The 23,139-nt window shown below is 37.6% G+C and overlaps 2 protein-coding genes across 2 annotated transcripts in view; both read right to left on the bottom strand.

Annotated features, from left to right (window-relative positions):
• Positions 1 to 14,297, bottom strand: part of LOC105225921 (glypican-6) — a 137,001-nt gene extending 122,704 nt beyond the window's left edge. The window contains exon 1 of the mRNA XM_049456882.1: positions 12,177 to 14,297. Within this exon, the coding sequence (XP_049312839.1) occupies positions 12,177 to 12,561 (385 nt within the window). The 5' untranslated portion in view covers positions 12,562 to 14,297. The remainder of the gene's footprint in view (positions 1 to 12,176) is intronic.
• A 2,608-nt stretch (positions 14,298 to 16,905) lies between these two features.
• Positions 16,906 to 21,915, bottom strand: LOC105225922 (uncharacterized). Its single transcript, XM_011204606.4, has 6 exons — positions 21,650 to 21,915; positions 20,517 to 21,589; positions 20,224 to 20,455; positions 19,735 to 20,165; positions 17,733 to 19,635; positions 16,906 to 17,640 (listed from the first exon to the last, which is right to left on the bottom strand). The coding sequence occupies exons 1-6, from the start codon at positions 21,762 to 21,764 to the stop codon at positions 17,543 to 17,545; spliced, it is 3,852 nt and encodes a 1,283-aa protein (XP_011202908.2). The 5' UTR covers positions 21,765 to 21,915; the 3' UTR covers positions 16,906 to 17,542.
• Between the last annotated feature and the right edge of the window lie 1,224 nt (positions 21,916 to 23,139).

Below are 23,139 nucleotides of genomic sequence, written 5' to 3'. Positions count from 1 at the left end.
AAGTTTAAGCGTTTGACGCTTGGCTTTGTGAATGCCATGAAGATGCGAATGAGTTAAGGAAAAAGTACAAGAATTTCTCATTTCCATGTGCGAACGACGACGTTACTGGACTGGCTGGACGTTTAGCCATGAAAAGCAATACATGCTGAATGGTGGGAGATAAGCAAGAATCTTGATTGAACGCGCACAAACACATACACAAACAGAAAGCAAACGGACGGACGGACGGATGGACGTACGGGCGAACAAAGTGACGAATGGTATGTTGGTGAGTGCGCGAAGAAACGGACCACAGGTAAACCATGCGGATGCACATGCTATGCGGACAGGTAAACTAGTTTGCTGTAGAGACAAGCAAAAGAACACGAAATGAATATTTAGAAATAACAAGAATATTGTTTAAAGAGAGAAAATGAAGTGCAAACAAAATGAAAAAGGACGGACCGAGCGCGCGACCTCTTCGCTAACTAAACCTGGACACTTGTGGACGACAATGGATGAGCCGTGTAGAGCGCAGATAAGCAACGACAAGAACGATTGTGCCGAGTAATGATAAAGCATGTGCAACACAGAGACCGAAGTGCTATCAAACACAAATACGAAAACAAATAAAAATACAATTAAAATTACAACAAAAAATTACAACGATTTGCTGGACGTGGCAAGGCCAGTTTCTGCTGTGTTGCAGACACAGACCCAACACGAATTCCGAACAGCAGCAAACTTTGTTGGCCAACGTCCAACCAATCGGCAGCAGCACAAATAACAGAGGCCAGTTAACAGGCGCCCAGCAAATGTAGCAAGCAGCTAACAGCGTCAAGGTTGCGACACGGCGCGGCAACAACAGAGTTTGGCAATAAAACGGGAAATCAACAGAGCGCCGAGTGGCTGAAAGTGGAAAGAGTGAGTTGCGTGAGAATCAAGGCAGACTAAGGCAGCATACTAAGACCTGCAAAATGTGGCATGTAAACGTGAAAGGCGACTACCGCAGCCAGAGAGCATGAAGAGCTAAAAGCCTGCAATTACAGCAAAAGGCGCTGAAATGTTGCAAGTCAGTGTGCTGGCTAAATGCGATTAGCAATGCAATAATGCGCACATGATGAGTAGAGTGGTGCACCGAACAGGTAACACATGTGGCAACATGTGATCGTTGTGCATGTGGCGACCGGGAGATACCCAAAATGAGCAGCAAAACATGTTGCAACATGCTTGTGTAGCCTTAAATGCTTGCCACAGACCCCGCTGCGGTTAAAGATGACGTTGATAAGGTGACTTAAGAACAGGTATCATGGCGAATAGCAGCCTAATGAACTCACTAGTGGCGGAATTATGCTGAGCGTCGTTTTGTATGCGCTCTCGTGCTCTTGCGCTGACTTGGCACGAAGACTATGACGATCGCGATTGAGCGGTTGTGTGCGAAGTAGGTGTTTCGTGTGCTTATTTTGTGATAATCATGTCTCAGTGGCTGGCTAATAAAGTAGCTTAAGGAGTTCATTTGTGTGAAATATTTGTGAAGGGGGTCCGTGTAAGCTGTTTTGGCTGGATAATCTTTGGAGGTGAAGGTGCAGTATAACTCGGTTATTAATTTGAAATTGTAGGTAAGCTCAACGATTTATCTTAATTAAAGTTATCCGAAAAGAGAAATGAGGAGAGAGCGAAAGTTACTTTTACAAAATACCTGGCTTTTGTAGGGTCATAGCAACTTTTTTTAAGGAGCTGCAATCTTAACCTGTCGCAAAGTGTGTCAGAAATATCTACGAACACCTCGTGGTGACCTATGACAGCTTCCTGGACACGAATTTTGTACTCCCTCAGTCCGAACCCGTCAAATTTTTGCGTTCAGGACAGACTCTTAGCTTCCGGTGCTCGAATTTTGTACTCCCTCAGTCCGAACCCGTCAAATTTATTCGTTCAGGACAGACTCTTAGCTTCCGGGGCTCGAATTTTTTACGCCCTCAGTCTAAAACCCGTCAAATCTGTACGTCCTGGCTAGAGAATGCGAAGCCACACTGGACTATCGACCACTCTTAGCTTGCGCTACTAGAACGTACGTTCTTAATCTAAACCGGTCAAATTTACGCGTCCAGGACAGACTCCTAGGCTCGAAATGGCCCGAATTATGCACGCTCTCAGTCTAAACCCGTCAAATTAGCGGGTCCAGGACAGAGATTACGAAGTCTCACTGCACTATCGACCATTCTTAGCTTCCGGGGCTCGAATTTTGTACGCTTTCAGTATAAACCCGTCAAAATTGCGAGACCAGACTATAGATTGTAAAGCCACGGAGCGCGAGACAGAGTTTAAACGCGAAAATTTTCTCATTTCCGCATTCTATGCTAAGGCTATGCGCATAGTGAAACTATTTCTTCATTTCCCGGTTTGTCTTCCACACCTTTTTCGATAATTTTGTCCATATTTCACCTTTCCATATACATATATTTTTTTCCTTAGAAAAACACAGCTGTCACAGCCAATTCACCGTAAAAGCAGCACCCTTTACCACCACGACACGCTTGAATTGCAACTGATTCGCTCATTAGTAAAGTGCTAGGCTCTTATCGCGCCCAGCAAAGGCAGCAAGCAACCTGCTTGTGACTGGAAGTGGTATGACTACATTTTTCTACCTCACAGCCTGTCCAAGGAATTTCTTGGATTGCGACCATAGAGCGCAGCAACGTTCCCTTTAAGCAAAGTGCAGAGCCGTTTGTGTTGTACTTTTTGGTGTTAACCCAGTGAGCGCATTGCGCTCTCCATTGCCCGCATAACTACATACGCCCATTGCATGTATGTATGGTAGGCAAGACGTCGGACAAAGAGCGTCTCGCGCAAAAGTGAGCAACGATTTAAGGGCAGCAACACAAAGGCACTGCAAGTGGCGCACAAAGAATGGGTACAACAACAGCAACAACATGTGCAACCACAAGAATAAACAACAACAACATCATTAACAACGACAACAACAAAAATTACAACAACTGCAACAACAAAAACACAACAACAAAAATTGCAACAACAACAACTACAAAAACAAAATTAACAACAACTACTAATACAACAACATAACAGCAAAATCGGTACCTACAACAACAACAACAACCGAAAGCGGAATGTCACAATGAGCCGAAATGAGTTCGCGTTGAACTTCATTTGCTGTCGTCGATTTGGCGTTTCGTTGCACCACACTCCTTTTTATGGTTTTTTTAATTTAATTTTTCATAGTTTCTTTAAGCTGCTTGCCAGCCATGCAAAAACTTGTTAATGGATGCGTTGCCGTGGCGTTGCTGTTGTTGCATGCATGCCTGCCTGCATTTGTTTGTTGCTGGGCGACAAAATTCAGTTGCCTTTGTGTGTTGAACAAGTTGTTGCTGCAATGTGCAGCCAACAGACCGACCTTCCCCTCACCACCACAGTGCTTGCGCCGCTTTCGGCCGCAATGGACTACGAAAAGGGATTTTCATCGTTATCGACTGACTACAGTTGATTTGCAAGGAATGCGCCTGGATTTTTTCGCACAAACACACACACAATATATATATATGCGCTTACAATTCCTCCTCTACACAGCGTTTCGCAGCTGTAATGAAGTTGGCGTTTAAATGAGTGTATCCATAGCTGTTGGTGCGTGATTCATTAAAGACTCCAGCAAAGTAAAGTAAAAAAGTTTGCAAAAAAGGAGCAGCAACAGCAGCAGCAAGTAGTGCAGCATCAGCAATTGCCCGCTGTTGGCGTTTAAATTTGACTTTGTTGCCAACAGCCGGCTGCTTGCGTCCCTGCGCTGCCTACTGCGTGGCGGTGAGTGTCTATTTAGTGCGCTTTTTGCATTCCTTTGCCAGCCGCGCACTTCCCACATTTCATACACACATGCGAGCGTGCGCTTGTATGTGTGCGCATGCCGTTTGTGTCAGCTCATATGCAGATTAGCGGTTATTAAATTTTAATTTTTATACAACATTTTCAGCGTTTTATGCGTCTGAAATTGAGTAATAAAATTATAAGCGAAATTCATGGCAGCGACTGCACGCGACGCGCGGTTGACTTGTGTACGTTGGCAGTAAGCGTTGCGATTAGCAGGCTTAAGGGCTTAAATTAATTTACTTATGCGAAGGAAATTGGTTTATTAAAGGAACGTGCGGCTTGAAGAAGGCAACGTGTGAATGAAAATGTGAAGAATTTTGGTATATATTTTTATGATTAACGGAAGAAACAGAAAATACCCTACACAGATACATTTTTATAGCATAAAAAGTGTATAAAATGATGTTTTTTCTGAATTAGATCGTTCAGTTTGTATGACAGCTATAAGCTATAGTGGTCCGATCTAAAAAATTTCTTCGCAAATTATAGCAATGTGTAAGATAATGATTTATACAAAATTTTATGAAGATAGCTTTACAAATAAAAGAATTATCCATACAAAGACTAGAGTTTGATTGGTCAGTTTGTATGGTAACTATAAGATATAGCTGTCCGATCTGAAAAATTTCTTCAAGATTGCAGTGATATCTTGAATAGAAACGATTTTCACCAAATTTTATAAAGTTAGCTTTGCAAATGAAAGAGTTTTCCATACAAGAACTTAATTTTTATAGTTCAGTTTGTACGGCAGCTATATGCTATAGTGGTTCGATCTAAACAATTTTCTCGGAGATTGTAGCAATGTTTTGAATAATAACTCGAATCAAATTTTTTGAAGATAGCTTTACAAATGAAAAAGTTTTCCATACAAGCACTTAATTTGTATAGTTCAGTTTGTACGGCAGCTATAAGCTATAGTGATCCGATCTGAACAATTTCTTGAGTGATAATAGCTATGCTTTAGGCAATAAAGTTTAAGAAATTTTATGGAGATATCCGGTCTAATGAAAAAGTTTTCCATACAAAGACTTGATTTTTATCGTTCAGTTTGTATGTCAGCTATAAGTTATAGTGGCCCGATATCATCAGTTCGGACAAATGTTTAACTTTTTGGTAAGTGAAAGACATGTAAAAAATTTCAAAACGATATCTCATAAACTGAGTGACTAATATGCATATAGATCAATGAGCAATTTATCAAACTTAACAAAATATTTTCTCAAGCTTTGGGCCACAAAAGCTCGTCACTAAGCACTTTCTCGTCTCGCTACATACATACATATATTCACAGGCGCATAAACCATATTTATAAATATTTTACATTTCATTTATTAAAATATCTCCACAAAAACAGCAACTACTAAGCGCTTCAAAGCGAGCGTAAATCACATGAAATCTCAACGCATTAAGCTGCCCGCAGGTGTTAATTAATTAAAAGCTGCTTTGTTGGCACGTATTTACCAAATTTCAATACCAAATTAGTGTATGTGTAGAAGAATATGTATGTATATATAGCAAGGTTGCATTTGTGTGCATAATTAATTTTACCCAAAGAAAAATATTCACACACTCGCGGCTGTAACTGATACAAGATTAGCTGTACTATATGTATGCATGTCGGTATATATATAAGTATAGATATATGTATATAAGCATGCATGTATGTATGTATATATACTATATGTATATGCTATTTGTATAAAATTTAAACCACAAACGTTAATTTGTAAGCGAGGAAGTCTAAAATTCCCAGCTGCTTGTCAGTAATGCGCAGCGCCTGCAGGTGAATTAAATGAGTCAATACAAATCGGTATTCACGCTCATAAAAGCGCGTTCAAGCGTATATAGTTTATGTTAGCCTAAGGTGTGTGTAAACAAGTGCAAGCCTAATCTAATCATTAATCGCTCTAATCATTTGTCAGACGTCCATTTAGTGCCTTGAGCTTAGTGCAGATTCTGCGCTAATTTGCATGAACCCGTCTGTTGCAGACAACTTTTAGCGGCAGTGTGTTTATTTAATAAATTCAGTTAGGAAGCAGCTGCTAATGGCAAGCGCGTTATGTTGTGGCTATATTTTTGATGAGTTTTCTTTTTAACATGACTACATGGCATGACATAATGTTCTATTCTACGATTATTTGCATTTTTGTTTATGTTGCCAAATTTTTTTAATTTGGCATATTTTATTTCGAGCATTTTTTGCATATGGTAAGAATTTTTTATGTAACACTATGTTTTATGTCTGTCATATTTTATGTCATACCATTTTTTATGTCACACTTTTTTATGTGTGATTTTTTGTGTCAGTCATTTTTTATGTTGCGTAATTTTTTATGTCATACCATTTTTCATGTCATACCATTTTTTATATCATATAATTTTTATGTGTGGTTATTCACGCCAACCATTTTTTGTCAGCCATATTTTATTATGTCATTCCATTTTTGGTAGCGAATTATTTAATATGTCCTATGATTTTTATGTATGGTTTTTATTTTAGTATTTTTTTTTGCTGCACATGTTTTTATGTCACGCAAATTTTTATGTCATACCATTTTTTATGTCACACCATTTTTTGCTACCTTGCAAAATTCTAGCGACCTAATAGACCACTCAAGCGCGTCATAAAACCAACAAACCATCAACAAACACATACATACGTATGCAATTATAATCCCCCAACCAACGCACAACTCAACACTTCGTGCCTCTGCATGCCCAACAGCACTTTGAATACGAATTGGTTATTAATATTTTTATGGTTATGTTTACATTTATATTTTACAAATGCTAATTATGCTGAAAGGAAACCTAAAAGATAAAATGCGTATGTTTGAATGTGTGTGTGTGTGATAATATTGTAAATATTAAAAGTCAATAAGCCGAAATACGAAGCATATGTATGTGTGAGTATGAGTTCATTCATGCAAAATACATATGCACATGAGATACTAATATATTGTATGATTGTATGTGTAGTTTTGGGGGCTTGTGTGTCCATATTATTATGTGGCACGACAAGTCATTAAGCAACTGAATGAAAACATAATGTCCATTGAAAAATGATAATTACTAGTAATTAGTTGATGTATTTGTTTTTCTGTAATGTAAATAAAGAACTAAAATTTCAAATTATGAGCGAAACTTGACGGAACGCGAAGAAGCGATAAGTAGGGAAATAAATTATGTTAAATAGTGTGCAAAAAGCTCGCTGGCAGGTAAAATTAATTTTTTATGTATGTAAAGATGATTATTATTATTATTTTTAATAACAGAGATTTTATTGACAAACTTTTTTTTTATGTTTATGCTTTAAAAATATGCTTTAAGTTTAATTAACCGCAAGACCATACAATTTTAACTAGTTTGTAACCAGTTGTTAACCAGTTTGTAATTAGTTACTAAAAACCAAGTTGTTAACTAGTTTGTAACAAGTTGATAACTAGTTCGTAACCGTTTGATAACTAGTTTTTAACCAAATTTCTAACCAGTATGTCACCAGTTGATAACTAGGTTGTTACCCAGTTGTCAACTTATTTTTAACCCATTGTTAATAGTTTGTAACGGAGTTGTTAACTAGTTTATAACCAAGTTTCTAACTAGTTTATAACCATCTACTAACTAGTTATTTCTTGTCTTAAAATTACTTCTTTTCTGCCATCAATTCATACAGTTAATTAATAACTCTTTATTGGCTTACTAACTCCCTTCCTGAAACTATTTTCTTATTTTCTCCATCAGCACAAAGCTTTGCCGACAACGTTTTTTCGCTATTTGCGAAATCCCTTAATGACAGCGCACCAAAGCCAGGCAGCCAATATTAATTGCATTGCAAATATAATGGAGGTTTAAAGGGATTTTAGGTTATTAGTGTGAAGAATTTCTAATTGAAGTTAAATTTAAAAAATATTATGGGACGAATAAATATGAATGTGTTACAAATACATACGAGTATGTATACATACAGTACAAGAATATATTTATGCCTAGAAGTAACACCTGGGAAAACGTCGGGTACCCAGATGTGATGTGCTAAGTTGAGCTATCGCTCTGAAATTTCGCACACATTATTTTCTCCCTAAACAGCTGCTCATTTGTCGGAACAGCCAATGTCGGATCACTATAGCATATAGCTGCCATATAAACTGAAGAATGAAAATTAAGTGCTTGTATGAAAAACTTTTTTACTTGAAAAGATATCGACATGAAATTTTGTAAAGCTCATTTTTTAGGAAAATACTATAATACCTGAAAAAATGTTTTATATCGAATCACTATAGCGTATAGCTGTCATACAAACTGACCGATCTAAATTAAGTCCTTGTATGAAAAACTTCTTTATTTGAGCAGTTATCCTTACGAAATTTGGTACAGATAATTTTCTAAGGCATTACTATAATATCTGAAGAAAATTTTCAATCTCGAATCACTATAACATATAGCTGCCATACAAACTGACTAATCCGCTAAAGTCCTTGTATGAAAAACTTCTTTATTTTACAAGATATCTTCACGAAACCTGGCATATGTCATTTTCTGAATCAAAGCTACAATATCCTAAGGAAATTTTTTAAATCTAATCACTATAGCATATAGCTGCCATACAAACTGATCGCCTGCCAACGGAGTACCATATAAATGAGTAAGCCACTTTTATTGTTTTTGCAAATCTAAACACTTTTGCTGACCACCGTTGGTAAACAAACAATAAATATTTTGTTGTTTTTGCGTTTATTATTTACTTTTGCAATACAAATATGATCGCTGTTGCTGCTAATGAAGTCTTCACGCGCTCGCGCAATATAATATTTTATATACCGACCCACTAACTGATACTGATTACTGTGTATTTTATATGTATACCAACTCACTACCCGATACTGTTTACCAGAATAATGTTTTAAAAATATTTATCAACGAATGCACTTGTATGTGTTACTGATTATTTTATTGCGAAAAACCGTTAGTGTGCTTACTATTAGTAGTAACTAACTGACTGCATTTTATTGCACGTTATACTTGTATATTTAATTTGCGCACTGTTTGTGCTTAGCTCTATACTTTAATTATCCAAAATGATCTTTATTGTTAGGCAATAGTTTTTTCTATAAAAAAAATATATTTTTTTTATATACATTTTTTCTATAAAAATATTTTTTTTTGTCCATAATTTTTTTTTTTCAATTTTTTTTTTCATAAATTTTTTTTTATTTTTTCCGTAATTTTTTTTTTTTTTTTTGTATCATACAATTTTTTTTTATTTGTATCCATAAAAAATATTTTTATCAAGAGCAACTGTCAACACCCTCACACGCGCACTTTTTATTCACTTGTCCCAGATGTACACAACACACGGTAAATATGCACAACAGTCGCTACATCGTGCTTATTACACAAGTCAGCCATTTGCGCACCTACAACAACAAACGTGCTCGCATTCATATATCATATACATATGTATGTATGTATGTATGTAGTTAGCTTGCACTAGTTGCATTAGGCAGGTATGCATGTGCTTACGTTTATCTCGTTTAGTACCTCGTAAAACAGTTGATTTATTTTTGCCTTCATTGGCACATCACTGTTAACTGCTGAGTTTTATGAGAATTTTTTAAAGAATTTTAATTATGTAAAAAATTAATATTGTAAAAAAAAATATTGTGAATAAAAAAAAATAAAAAATATAAAAATTAAAAATAAAAAATAAAATAAAAAAAATAAAAATAAATAAAAATAAAAAATAAAATAAAATAAAAATAAATAAATAAAAATTAAAATAAATATTGTTTGTTTTTGTTGCGTCAGAAAAATTATGACAACAAAAATTATGTAAATTTGGCGTACTCGAGCTTGCATTGTCTTAAATGTACGTAAAGTCATATGCATATAGTACGGCAATATATATGTACGTATATATACGTAGATGTAAATAGCATATTTCCCGTTATTTCGTGCAGGTCAGTAATTTTTCTGGTGCATAATCTTTTAGCTCACCTAATAATAATTAAATTTGCCATTCTTATAGTCTAAATAGAGTAAAATAAGATAGCTTGTATGGCAGCTATATGATATAGTGAACCGATCTGAACGATTTCATCGTAGATTGTAGCATTGACTCGGACAATAATCTATGTGAAAATTCGTGAAGATATATTGCGAAATCAAAGAGTTTTTGATACAAGAACATTTTTTTTGATCGTTCAGTTTGTATGGTAGCTATATGATATAGTAATCCGATCTAATTGATTTCTTCAAATGTTATAGCATTAACTCGGATAATAATCTGTGCGAAATTTTGTGAAGAATACTCGTTAAATAAAAAAGTTTTCCATACAACGACTGGGATTTAAACCACCAGTTTGTATAGCAGCTATATGATATAGTAGTCCGATCCTAACAAATTCTTCAAAAATCGTACGGTTCTTTTAGGAGATGATCTATGCCAATTTTCGTCAAAATTACTTGCCAAATAAAAAAGTTTTCCATATAGGGACATGATTTTGATCGTTCAGTTTCTATGGCAGCTATATATTATATTGATCCAATCTGCATGATTTCTTCGGAGATTATAGTCATGTCTTGGATAATAGTATATGCGAAAAGTTTTGAAGATATCTTGTCAAATATAAAAGTTTTCCATACAAGCACCTGACCGGATGGCTCACTTTGTATGGCAGCTGTATGCTATAGTGGTGCGATATCGACAGTTCCAAGCAATGAATAGAAGCTTAGTGAGAAAAGAATATGTGCCAAATATCAGAGAAATATCTCGAAAATTTATCTACTAATTCGCTTATATTCAAAAGGACATAATCTGAAAGGCTCAGCGCGTTATGCTGATCATGTATACATACATATATACTATATATACATATGTATATTTCTAAAGGACTCCTACGTTTCCTGCTGGCTATTACAAACTTCGTGAAAAACTTAATAAACCCTGTGCAGGGTATAAAAACCGCACACATACTAACGCACACCACTCAAAATATGCATGCCTCCAACCGCTATCGCGACTTTATACTTTGTACGACGTGTTAAGTGGTGCGGTCAGGTGATATGGTATGTTATAGATAAATTGACTTGATTTTAAGTGCCGCTATAATTGAAGAAAAATTATACAGCAACGGCAACAACAGCAAGGCTAGTAAACGCTTGTCAGCGGCGTTAAGATCAAAGCGCTCAGCCGCTGGCGGCTATAAATCTGCTTTCGCTTTAGTTTAGCGTGGATTATAAGCATTTGTGTGTTTGTCAAAGTTAATGGCAAAAATTAAATAATTGGCGACTCGCGCGCGCTTTAATTGTTTTGAAGAATTTCTCGCTTTTATTAGCGCTTTTGGCGCGTTGCCCAAGCGTCTAAGCGCCAAGTGATGTATTTATGAAGAAATGGCACGTCAAATTTGATTACATATCTCTGATAACTTTTATTAGGCGCGTTATCAACGAAAAACAACTTGTGAATTTTTTATGCGTGAGCTGTCGAAAAGTTTTTTCAAGGAACTTAAGCTCTACCGAGTTTACTTTAATGTTCACCGCAAAAATACTTCATCGTTTGGGCTTCAACACGTCAAAATAATATTTTTTACGAAATTGTGTGCGACAAGTTGGAGGTCGCTTCAGTTTTAAGACAGCGGCGCTCAGTGACATCGATTATTGGGCATTTGAGGAGGCTTTGTAATCAAATTGTTGGCTTTAGGGCCTTGGTTAGGTTAGTTTAGGTGCGTTGGTTGATGCAGAGCTCGCACTTGAACCCGATGGGGAACGACGATGGGGTAATGGCCTGTCAGAACACCCACAACTAGGTAGAAGTTAGCATTACTAAGGGGTAAGAGCTCACTGGATCTCTTACTATCGTTATAAAGTCAGAAGAATCTTGCGAAGGTGAAGTGTTCACATGTTTCTACCTCGACTTCAGCCATTTAGTTCGTTTTCTTCCATACAGCTGCTGCAGCTGGCGTCCGGGAGGACTCTCAAGCTTACAACGGGAACTCCGATGGAGCAGTGGCCTGTCAGAAGCACCACAACTAAGTAGAGACTAGCATTACTGAGAAGAATGAGCTCGCTGGATCCCTTACGACTGATATAGGGTCAAAAAAAAACTACGGCACTTCGTCCAGGTAGTAAATCCATCGCTAACAATGGAATCCCATAGTCAAGGTCCCACAATGATGTTCTCAAAAGCTATAATATTTGCTCAAAATTCTATTACTGCCTGTTTTTCGCAGTTCACAGACAGTTCTTCGTATTCTTAGCTTACTAAAAGGTAACTACTACTTAATACATACATAATATACACTTAATTTACAGTATGAACTCACCATTATTGGGCTTCAGTGGTAGCTCGGCTTGATCGATGCCGCGCGCTTTGAAGACGGGTGCCACTTTGGTGCAGTTGGGCATAAATTGGTCTATTACCGACGAACTGCCGATTTCCGTGGCCACGGCGGCGGGATGCGGTTCCTCCTCTATGCCGGTGTGATTCATAAAACCATGTGCATTAACTCCCACACAAAAGAGCAACAAAATTAGGTATGAAAACAAGGTAAATGTGTAAAAATTTAAATTTAAATATTTTTTGGAGGCGGCTGGCGAGCGTCGTTTGCCGACTGCAGACACAGCGCGTTGGCTGCCATTGGAGATCATAGTTTTATTGCGCGAGCCAAGTGTGGCGGTGGCATTTAAAGTTCTGCTGAAACGTTGCATGTTGTTACGCGTACTTTTTTTCAAATCAAGTGTATGTATGTGTGTATGGATAAACGCTTATTTCGTTGTTGTAACGCTTGGCTCTGACTTCAACACTTTTTATCAGCAAACTTGTGTAATTTTTTTGCTACTGTATTTTTCTATTTTTTACTTTTTGTATTTCTATTTTTGTTTCACGTTTTTATCTACACTTTTTCGGTGTCTGCTTGTCTCTGTTTGCAAATGATTTTAACACACGCACACGCCTAGCGACAACACCCTCGACTCGTACACGCTAATTGTTATTGCTTTGTATTAACACTCCGCTTTGTTGTTGTCAATATGAGTGTTGCATCATTATTAGCAAATATGTAATACGCGCGAGCACATACATACATATGTAAATACCGAAAACACGTAAAAATTTCTAAAATTGCCGGCTTTAACGTTAGCGTTGTCAACACGACGCGCGCCGCGGGGCTTTTCGACGGGTGGGTGCTGCAACGTAAACAAAAAATACTTATTTTTCGCAATTTGCTACTTTTTGTGCTGTTTGCCGGTTCACTATGGCAGCGACAAGGTTAACGACGTCGCCAGTAGATTTGTGTATGTGTGTGACACATGTGATTCATGGACTAAACGGCGGTGCTTTCTCCGGGCGCATACGCTGAGCAAGAAGAGGGAGGTTTTGAGGAGTAGAACGGTTGTTGGCTGGCAGGATTGCACGGTTATTTAGACAAGTTGTTGTTATATTAAAGGCACACTTAGCGAGTTTTGACTGTGTTTCGTGGGCATGAGGCGTAAAATAGTTGAAACTATGGCATAAGCATATTAAATGCAAAGAGTTACAAAATAACTTTTCAATATTACAGTGCTTCACAACTTCAAATAATTTATAATTTTTGATTTTCAATATTACAATGTTTCACAACTTTAGGTAATTTTTAATTTTTCTGCTATTTGTTGCTTTTTTTTGTTAAACTGCCGAAAAACACTAACTTTAACGCAGTAAAAACACACACACGTCCGTACGCAGCTTTTTTCATAAAATTTCAGCGCCACAATTAACTCAAAAATCCGTTTAAATTAATATTTTCGTAACACACACACTGTATAATTGCTATTTCGTATATTGATGAAAACAAAAAATCACACCGAATTGAATTTGAAGCGACGAAAATTGCGTTCGGCAGGTAGACTGGTTGTTGGCGCACCGCTAACTACGAAAAGATATCGCACAACCGCACCGCGCGACCAGAGAACAACGAATGAGCGTCGAGCGAAGAGCGCACAACCGGCTGGACCTCAATGGAACATTTTTCCCGAAAACGCAAACCATATGAGATACACACATATACACACACACAACTGCAGGCACAGTGCAGCGTTGACGGAGCAGGCAGCGCGACAGCAGAAAGGCAACAAAACAAACAGCGTAAACCGGAGTTATTTAGTTGCAAACGACAAGATACAAATGTAACTCGCACGCACACTGCGGCGCACGCACACACACATACACTTGTGTGTAAGACACATATTCATTTCACAGGCATGTGGAAATTGTGTTTTATTTGTTGTTTTCCGCTTTGTTATCGAAGGCATTGTGCGTATCTGGCAGATACAAGCAGTTACAACAACAATATGACAGTGTGCGCAAACATGTTCGATGTTGGAGCTGCTTCACCTGGCTGCAAACTGCGAGTTTACATGTTTGAGTAAAAAACTGCTTAAATCCATTTTGTTGAGTTTAGAGTTATCTGTAAATTGAATTTTATCTCGTTAACATTTGATTTGTTTAAAATATATAAAAGTGGATAATTTACCTCATATACATATGTACATATAATTAACAGCAGAAAATGTTAAACAAACAATTCAAAGGCACGCATTTAGATAACATGCTGTTAAGTAAAATGTTAATGTAATGTAAATCATGTATGTATGTACTTATTTATGTATGTAAGCATATACAATTTACCTATGTATCTCGTCACATAAAATAGTTTTCCATGCAAAGCCAACATTTGACCGTTAAGTTTGTATGGCAGCTACATGCTATCGTGGTCCGATCGAAACAATTTCTTCTGAGATTATACATTTGCTTTAAACAATAATCTGTACCAAGTTTCATGCAAATACCTCTTCAAATAAAAAAGTTTTCCATACGAGTACTTGATTTTGAACGTTCAGTTTGCATGACAGCTGTATACTGGAGTGGTCCGATCGGAATCATTCCAGTTTATATGTGTGCATATGTATTTGAATATTTGTGGCACTACTGCGCTAATTCACATTTTTATATATGTACATATTTATGTTAAAAGCGAAGTTTAAAATTCTCACGTTTCATTGCACAACCTGAGCCGCACACACACATACACTTAAACATTTCACATTTGAATCACTTTAAAAGTCTTTCACTTCACATTGTTCTTGCTGTTGTAGCGGATATAACCTTCAATGTCCTCTATGCAATTCACACTTTAATAATTTACACTTTCAGCAACGCCAGCGCTTGTTTTTCATTAGTTTAGCATGCAAACCGCGCTCAGCTTTGATATTATGCAACTTTTTTACACTTTCCAGCAAGATTTTTTGACAAATTAGTGTTTTTTATTTGCGACAGCAGCACTAAGCACTTTTGAAGACGCGAGTTGGGAAGCGACAATAATGGCGCCGGAAATTTTACAGACACATGGTTGCATTTGCATGAAAAAATCTTTTTTAATATATCTAATAAATAATATTAATATATATTATAATTATACAAATACATATAATATTATATAAATATATATAATAATGCAAATAAATATGAAATACCTCAGCAACATCAAATGTAGAATTCATTTTAACTTCATTTATGTTTTGTAAATTCGTTTACCTTTTGGTGAAATTATATGCAAACGTTTAAAACATATGGTCCTTTGAAAACTTCACGCACAGATGTCGCTTTGCTAACGCGATTTGTGGCGAAATTTAAAAAGAAAAATTAACTTATTTCACGTTTCAAGGCGTTAGCGCTTGAAAAAAAAAATATTTTAAGCGTTTTTGTAATTATTTTATTGCCAATTTTTTTAATAATTATATTTTATATTTAAAATAATAGATTTTCATTTTCCAGCACGCGGTTACACCCTGTAGCCTGTCAAGTTTCCGCCGCCATTACAAACGCTTCCTTTTTCGCGCTAACAGAAGTTTCGCGTAAAATAGTGAATAATTTAAATTAGTTATATATTCTTATTAGTAATTATATATATCTCCGATCCGTTACCTTGCATTGTAAGGGTAGTGGTTAAATGAGAAAATAAACTCAAACGCGTGTGTAATGGTTTTTAATAAAAGTGAAATTTGTGTTGTGGTTATGTGCTGATATGCCTCTAGTCTGAAAAAAGTATGTGTATAGCTTTATAATAATATATGTATGTGCATATATATTATATATGAATGTGTTTATAAATATAATTAGTTTAAATTCCATGCATCTAAGTTTTAATGTGAAATTATAAGCATGAAAGGATGTAGCATAGCAGCAGCGCAGTTCCGTGGTGAATTGGCGTTCCCGTGTACAAAAAGGTAACAAGTGTACAAAATATACATACTTATATGATTTTAAATAATAATTACTTTCTTTATAGGTATGTTTGTCAGCGTCCATTATGTTTTCCCCTAAAAAATATGGATTTTGTGTGTTGAATAATGTTGGACAGGTAAACATATTTACAAGTAGGTTAAGTTAGCAAGGGGTTATAGTGGGAACTATGAATTCTTAATATTTTTCTTTTTTACAATACCAATTTCCTTACAATATCATTTTTTTTTGTAAAAAATTGCGTTTCTTTTCTTTAAAATGTTCGCAAAAAGTGAAAAATTGTAGTTTCGAAAAACAAAATTGAAAAAAATTTATCATTTTTTTATATAAGTTAACATTAATTCCTCTTTAAAACCGACTCTGTTGTTGTTATAACGTCAAATTTTTGGTTAGAAATACACATCTTTTCTCAAAAAAATCGCGTTTTTTCCAAAAAAGTGAAAATATTAAATTTCAAAATATAAAATTATTAAAACGGACCATTCAGTCCGATCCCACATCCCAACTAGAGCAAATATCGGTTCCTACTATAAACACTACATACACTTCCAAACAGTGCAAGATCGCCGAAATAACAACACTTGACCGGTTGATTTTTTTTTTGTTAAAATATAGCACTTTTATCCCTATTTGCATAGTTGCCACTGATAATCCAGGTTGATGACCGGTTGTAAACCACTTCTATTCCGTTAATGTAGCACCGACTGTTGTGGCAATTGAAGGTACTGTTGTGCTCAGCAAGGCGAAAAGCAAAGTAGCACACAAATAGTTGCTTTTGTTGTTAAAATATAGCACTTTTGTCCATATTTATGTATGTATTTATTTATTATTAATAATGTTACTACATTTTAATATTTACATATTGTTATTTAAGTGCAATATGTGGATATGCACGATAATATACGCGTATATTAATTAATTACTGACTTACATTCTAATACATGTATGTATGTAATGTCTATGTAAACACGAACATAAGTATATAGGAAACAAAAGCCACTTACAGCCCGCGAAAAATTAAACGTAGAATTCAGCTTTACGAACTGGTCACAAAAATTAAAATGTTTTATATTCTCATATTGAGCAATTTTTAGAAAGAACGAAGAAGCTTAGCGTAAGTGTAACTATTAAGCAATATACATTTGTAGGTTTGTATGTAGATAATGAGTTCGGAAAGTTTTTATAAATAAATTGCTTTATGGCAATTCTGGCAACTACATGCGCCTTGTCATTATAAAGAAATTCACATATATGCTGCGTAATCCATTGTTCAAATCTAATACTAGCGAAATGTTAAAATTTTTAGCACGAAAAGTCAAGAAATAGTTTTGCGTGAAATGTATGATTGCGACACGAGCCAGCCTAGTACAATGAAGTGTGCTATTGCCTAGCATTGTGCCAGCCGTTTGTTCAAGTGAGCGGAAAGTATCTGTCTATGTCTGCATCTGTGGCGATCATATTGACGGTGAGGAAGGTATCACGTATGTATGATTTGCAATGCGACGGCTCTGTAAACAAAAAAACAAATAATTAGTACACTTCAAAAACAAGTAAAGGCATTAATTTCAAGTGGAAAATCAAAATTTTCATGGTCACTCACCCAATTTGCCGTCACAAACACGATTCGTTATTCTTTTGGCCAATGTTTTGAAGAGTTCTTTTGAAGTGATCTTGTTTTTATAGTAAGGATTTAGTAGCTCAACTACGGCTTTACTCACATCCGATTTATGTTTGGCAGCGTTGAGGCGCGCTTGTCTTTCATTTGTGGCGTGTTTGGTATTCGTTGCCGGTCTTTGCGTTGGTTTACGATATTCGCCGCCTTTTGCCGCATTTTCACTTGTATTGGAATTTTCAGTATTTTTATTGATTTTCGGCAATGCGTACTTGGTTTTACTGCCATTCATATCACTTTCGGTTGTTTGGGGTAGCTCTTTCTTGCGCTTGGCTGCATGCCAGTCCGACTGCCTAGACGCATCTTCCGCCTTTAATGCGGCAACGTTTGTGTTTTTTGTTGCAATTTCTTTTTCGCTTGTTTTTATATCGCTGTTTGCAGCAGTTTGCTCGTCATGCTTGAGTAACTTTTTCTGCGCAGCCGCTTTATCACCCGCCGCTGCGTTACGCTCGATCTCTTCTAAAGCCTTTAGCTCATCTTCTATTTTCTTCTTACTTAAAGCAAGCAGTTCCAATTCGTCAAGCGAATCTTCCGACTCTTCGCGTTTCTTATCCGATTCGCCTTCGAATTCCTGCCATTCGGCGCGCAGCGCTTTAAGCTTTTCCTTCACCGACTTTTCATATTTGACCGAGTCCTCGAAGGCGTCTTGATATTTACATTTGCTGGCCGTTGCGCTCTCGTACATTTCGAGTTCGTCCAAATCGTCATCCTTGTGCTTATGCTTAGAGTGATGCTTGTGTTTGTGCTTGCGTCGCGAGGATGAGCTGGCAGATGAGGAATCCGATTTGTATTGATGCGTGATTAACGTGGTACTGGTGCTTGATTTGTGATGGTGTGAGCTGGCGCTGGACGTGGATTGATAGTATGCATCGTAACTGACCGAGCTTTTGTAGCTGTGCAAAGGCGATTTCTCCTTGGATTTGCTGTAGTGTGATGTTCTGTGTTTGCGTTTGTGATGTGCCAGCAACTCGTAATATTCGTCATCCTCGTTCCTGGCATCTGTTCTGTTGGAGCTATCTGATTTGTTTGCCGTGGAAATATCCGATTCATCGCCGAAAAGTGTCTTTAATTTGCCATCCTCTTTCTTAGTTGTATATTTAATGGAGTTCTCCAACATTTCCTGAGCTGGATCGTCCCAATCGTCGTTGCCAAACAACGTATCCATTTTGGCAGCCGCCGGTTTCGCAGCATGCTTATCCAAGCGCGTCTTGCCATTTTGGTCATTGTCATGCTTTTCCTCGTCTTCACTCATTTTAAATTCATTGGAATTGATATCTTTGTCGCTTATGTCCTCGAGATCATCATCGATTTTCAAATTAACGCTATCATTTTTTATGGTGTCGTCTTTGTCGGTGTCATAAGCAGCTTCTTCTTGTAGGGGTGTGCCTGCGAAACCAACTTCTTTCTCTGGCTCGTTGTCTGTCTTTTCTATATCCACGCACTCCATGCGCTCTTGCTTGATATTCCCATTTTCATTGCCTTCCATATCTTGGCTCTCACTATTACTGCTCACCGGCGAACAGTTATCGTCTTCACTTTTAATTTTCTTATCCTTCTCGAAGAAACTGGCAATGGTGGTCTGCTTGGTAGTGTCTTGTTTGTAACTTTTTTTGTGCCGCAGCGCTTTTGGCAGATCTTTCGAGGAATTGTTTTTGTTCGGCACACTGGGTGATGTTGGACGCGAGTCTTCTAGCTCCTTCAATTTACGCTCGAAATACTCAACACTACCGCCCGTCCAGACGCTTTGCTGACTTGTTTCGGGACGCGCCACATAGGATCTTAATATCGGCATAAGCAGCTCTTTGCTTGTTTGCTGGCGTATGGCACCAAGCTGTTGGAAGATTATTGGGTGTAGTTAGTGAAAGTTTGTCCAATTCTTCTTACACAAAAAATGCTTTGAGTAGTTTGTTGTTGTATTTCATATGCTTACCTCTTTCGCCAAAGCGTGTCGATACATGTTGGCCACCTTCACCCTCGAAAAACATTCATACTCTACGTCTATGGCTATGGCTTCAATATCGCGATGGCGCAGATCCCTACGCGGATCATCTTCTTTGCACTGTTCAACATTTAACTTCAGCGCACTGATGATGGCGCTGAGGTAGTTCTCACGTATGGCCGCTGTAAGCCCGGAAACTTTGACACCGGATGATGGTGCATGCTTGACACGTGTTATCTGTGATTGGCCCTCCTTCTCCACCTCGCGCGCCGCATTCAATTGCTTGCGCAGTTGAAATTGTTTACGTATGAAATCTTCTGACTCACGCTTTGCCTTCTTGGCCAACTGTTCGTGACTTACAGCGCTGTCGCTGTCTGACTCGCCATAGTCTTCCTTTAGTCTTTTCGCAGCCGCACGTCCACCTGTGAATTTTTTTTTTAATTTAATATATTTATGTTTACCAATGGCGTAGCCTACTACCTTCATACAAATCAGCGCTATCCTCCAATGAAACGCCAGATTTGAAGCGTCCATCCATGCATAATTTGTGAAACATTTCTAAAGCCTTTTCGATTTTTTTGGGCTGCTTGCACACGTCACATTGGCCATTGCAGTCTGGTGGTGGATCACCAAAGTAATCTGAGAAGAGTTTGTGGCGACAACGCAGACTCTCACAGAAGCTAACAATCTCTTCGAAATTCTTCACAGCACGCTTCAAAACAGAAATAAAATTAGTCAATATTAATTTTCCAGTTAGAAATTTGTAAACTGACCTGCGCTAACTCTTGCTTTCCAGAGCATGTGGAACTCTTCGTTCTATTTACATCATTTTGCAGCAAAAATTGTATGGATTTGACATCTTCCCTGCCGTAATACAAGCGACAGTATGATTGTAGTCCATCACGTCCAGCGCGCCCGGACTCTTGATAATAGGCTGCCACATTTTGTGGCACATCCCAATGCACAACGAAACGCACCGATGGCTTATCCACGCCCATGCCGAAGCTGTTCGTTGCACATATCACAGGATATTCACCGTTCATCCATTGCTCTTGCACTTGTATGCGCTCTGCGCCTTTTAGACCCGCATGATAGGCCACAGCGCCCACACCTTGCTTGGAAATGCCATATGCTACGCGTTCCACGTTTTCACGTGTGCGACAGTAAACAATGCCACAGCCACGTTTTGGTGCGGGCATCGCTTTGAATTCGTTCACATCACCAAAACAGTGTAAAGCAAATGCAGCTAAATGCTGGAAATCATCCTCAATTGAATTTTTAAACACTACATCATAAAAGAGATTCTTTCGAAAGCTAGGTGTCGTAAATCTGGCAACCGGCTGCTTCAACGCTAAATGCTGGAAAATGTCCTCACGTACTTGTCTGGATGCAGTCGCCGTCAGCGCCAACCAAACGATGTTGTTATACTTTCTACGCAGGTTACAAAGTTTTAGATAATCTGGTCGGAAATCATGACCCCATTGCGAAACACAATGCGCCTCATCGACTGCAAAATAGGCGATCTTATTGTGTTTCACCAAAGTTTGCAAGAGATCTTGAAAAAACTGTGTAGCCGCGTGCTCGGGCGTTATATATAGAAAACGTATGCTAGGGCGCATAGCTTTTAGATCGCTGATAACAGCATCGCGTTCTTTATTTGACATCTTGGAGTTCAGCGAATCGGCGCGTATCTTAAGCTTACCCAAGTGATCTATTTGATCTTTAATAAGCGCCAGCAGCGGTGAAAAGACAATAGTTATTTGATTTTCACACAGTACACCGGGCAGCTGGTAGCACAGTGACTTGCCGGAGCCGGTGGGCATAGACACAAATACGTCGCGCTTTTCTGCATTTGAAATTATTTATTAATACACAATTACTTATTTATATATGAGGCACCACTTACTTTCCACCGCACATTTTATAGCACTTCTTTGCAAATCCGATTTGAAGCTGGTGTGGCCAAAAAATTTCTCAAGCGCAGCGTTGAGTTCGGCATCTGCGCTGTCGCCTACACTCATCGTGTTTAGTAATGTTTCTGCTTTTGTTGAAGCACTTTTTTTTAATTTTAATAAATTAATTTCGCATCAAATGCGTGCTTTTTTCTTCTTTTCCTGACAATTTTTTCTTCCACCTCGCTTATGTTTTCGGCGGTTATTCTTTGTTTTGTATTTTGACATTTGACGTTTCTCTTTTCGCGAGTATTGAAGCAAATCAGATATGTTTGTGCTCACGCAGGGTTGCATTGGCGTATGATAAAGTATTTGATGCATTTAATAGGAGAAAGTAGTTGACCCAGTTGGAACACATTGAAAATCTTCAAAACTTTAAGTTCCAAGATCGAATTTTTTTATAACCCGGTACTAGATATACCTAATTAAAATTTATATCTACGACCACTGATAAGATTCTATGTAATATATAGGAAAAAACAGAAATGAATGGGGTTTTGTGTAGGAAATGTGAGGCTATACTCTTGAACTGTTGAAGTAAGATCAAAGTCTAAAAACCAAGGCTCTTTACCAATACGAACTGAAGTTAAAGTGCTGCAGGGAGAGTAGGTTTTTCCGAAATTTAACAGAGACTTTATATTTAAGTCAGATACTTCAGCCAAACCCTTAAACCTCATAGATATCTAAGCCGATTTCTGAGCAAGTCTAGATATAAGCAAAGGAGGTGTTCCAGCATATCCGTCCTATACTTTTCCCTGCGCTTTTCTCATGTTGAATCGCTAATAATGATCAAACGGCTCACATGTGATAACAATAAGTTGTAACATGTGACTAGGCCAACAGCCGTCTTGTTGTCTTTTCGAGACCGTGCGAGTAGAAAGATTGTGTGTTTTTCTTTTGCTCCCATTCAACCGATTTTGGGGATCCTGCACGACCCTAAGCCATTCCAGCTCAACCTGTTCCGTCTGTTATCATTTTTTACGACTGTTTATTTCTTGAACTGGTTCGTTAGTCAAGCAGATGGCACTTTTGGCAATCTTATATGATATTGTATATCGTTTCCCAGAACGACCTTGTTGTCTAGAACCCAGTATATATACAGCCGCTTTGTAACTGTCACTATATCTACTGCCTCCCTGCTGAAAGGGGATTAGAGACCCCATCTTACATGCGCAGATGGTATCACTGGCCTTTTCACCCTCTTTTCCATGTTGACTTACCACGTCATTTTGCTGTCCAAAATTACTATCAGATGCTTTTTATGATCCTTATTAGTTAACACTTCCCTTGAAGGGTTTCTATGACGGGATCTTGTATCTCCTTGTAAACCACCGGTGTCTTACCTGCATGTACCTCTAGGTTGGCCGAAATTCTCCATTGGTAGCCGCCACATTGTGTCTAGGAACTAGCCCGTCACTAGTATAAAAGCTCATTCAAGTGATCA

This window comes from Bactrocera dorsalis, chromosome 5, assembly GCF_023373825.1.
Source record: "Bactrocera dorsalis isolate Fly_Bdor chromosome 5, ASM2337382v1, whole genome shotgun sequence".
Lineage (NCBI taxonomy): Eukaryota > Metazoa > Arthropoda > Insecta > Diptera > Tephritidae > Bactrocera > Bactrocera dorsalis.
The sequence above is the reverse complement of the archived record's forward strand: the minus strand, read 5'-3'. Positions and strand labels throughout refer to the sequence as shown.

Coding starts and splice junctions, on each gene's coding strand:
- LOC105225922 (XM_011204606.4), bottom strand. CDS start 21,764: ATGAGTGTAGGCGACAGCGCAGATGCCGAACTCAACGCTGCGCTTGAG. Junction 19,636..19,734: donor GACACGCTTTGGCGAAAGAG/GTAAGCATATGA, acceptor ATCTTCCAACAG/CTTGGTGCCATACGCCAGCA. Junction 17,641..17,732: donor TGTTTGTGACGGCAAATTGG/GTGAGTGACCAT, acceptor TTTTGTTTACAG/AGCCGTCGCATTGCAAATCA.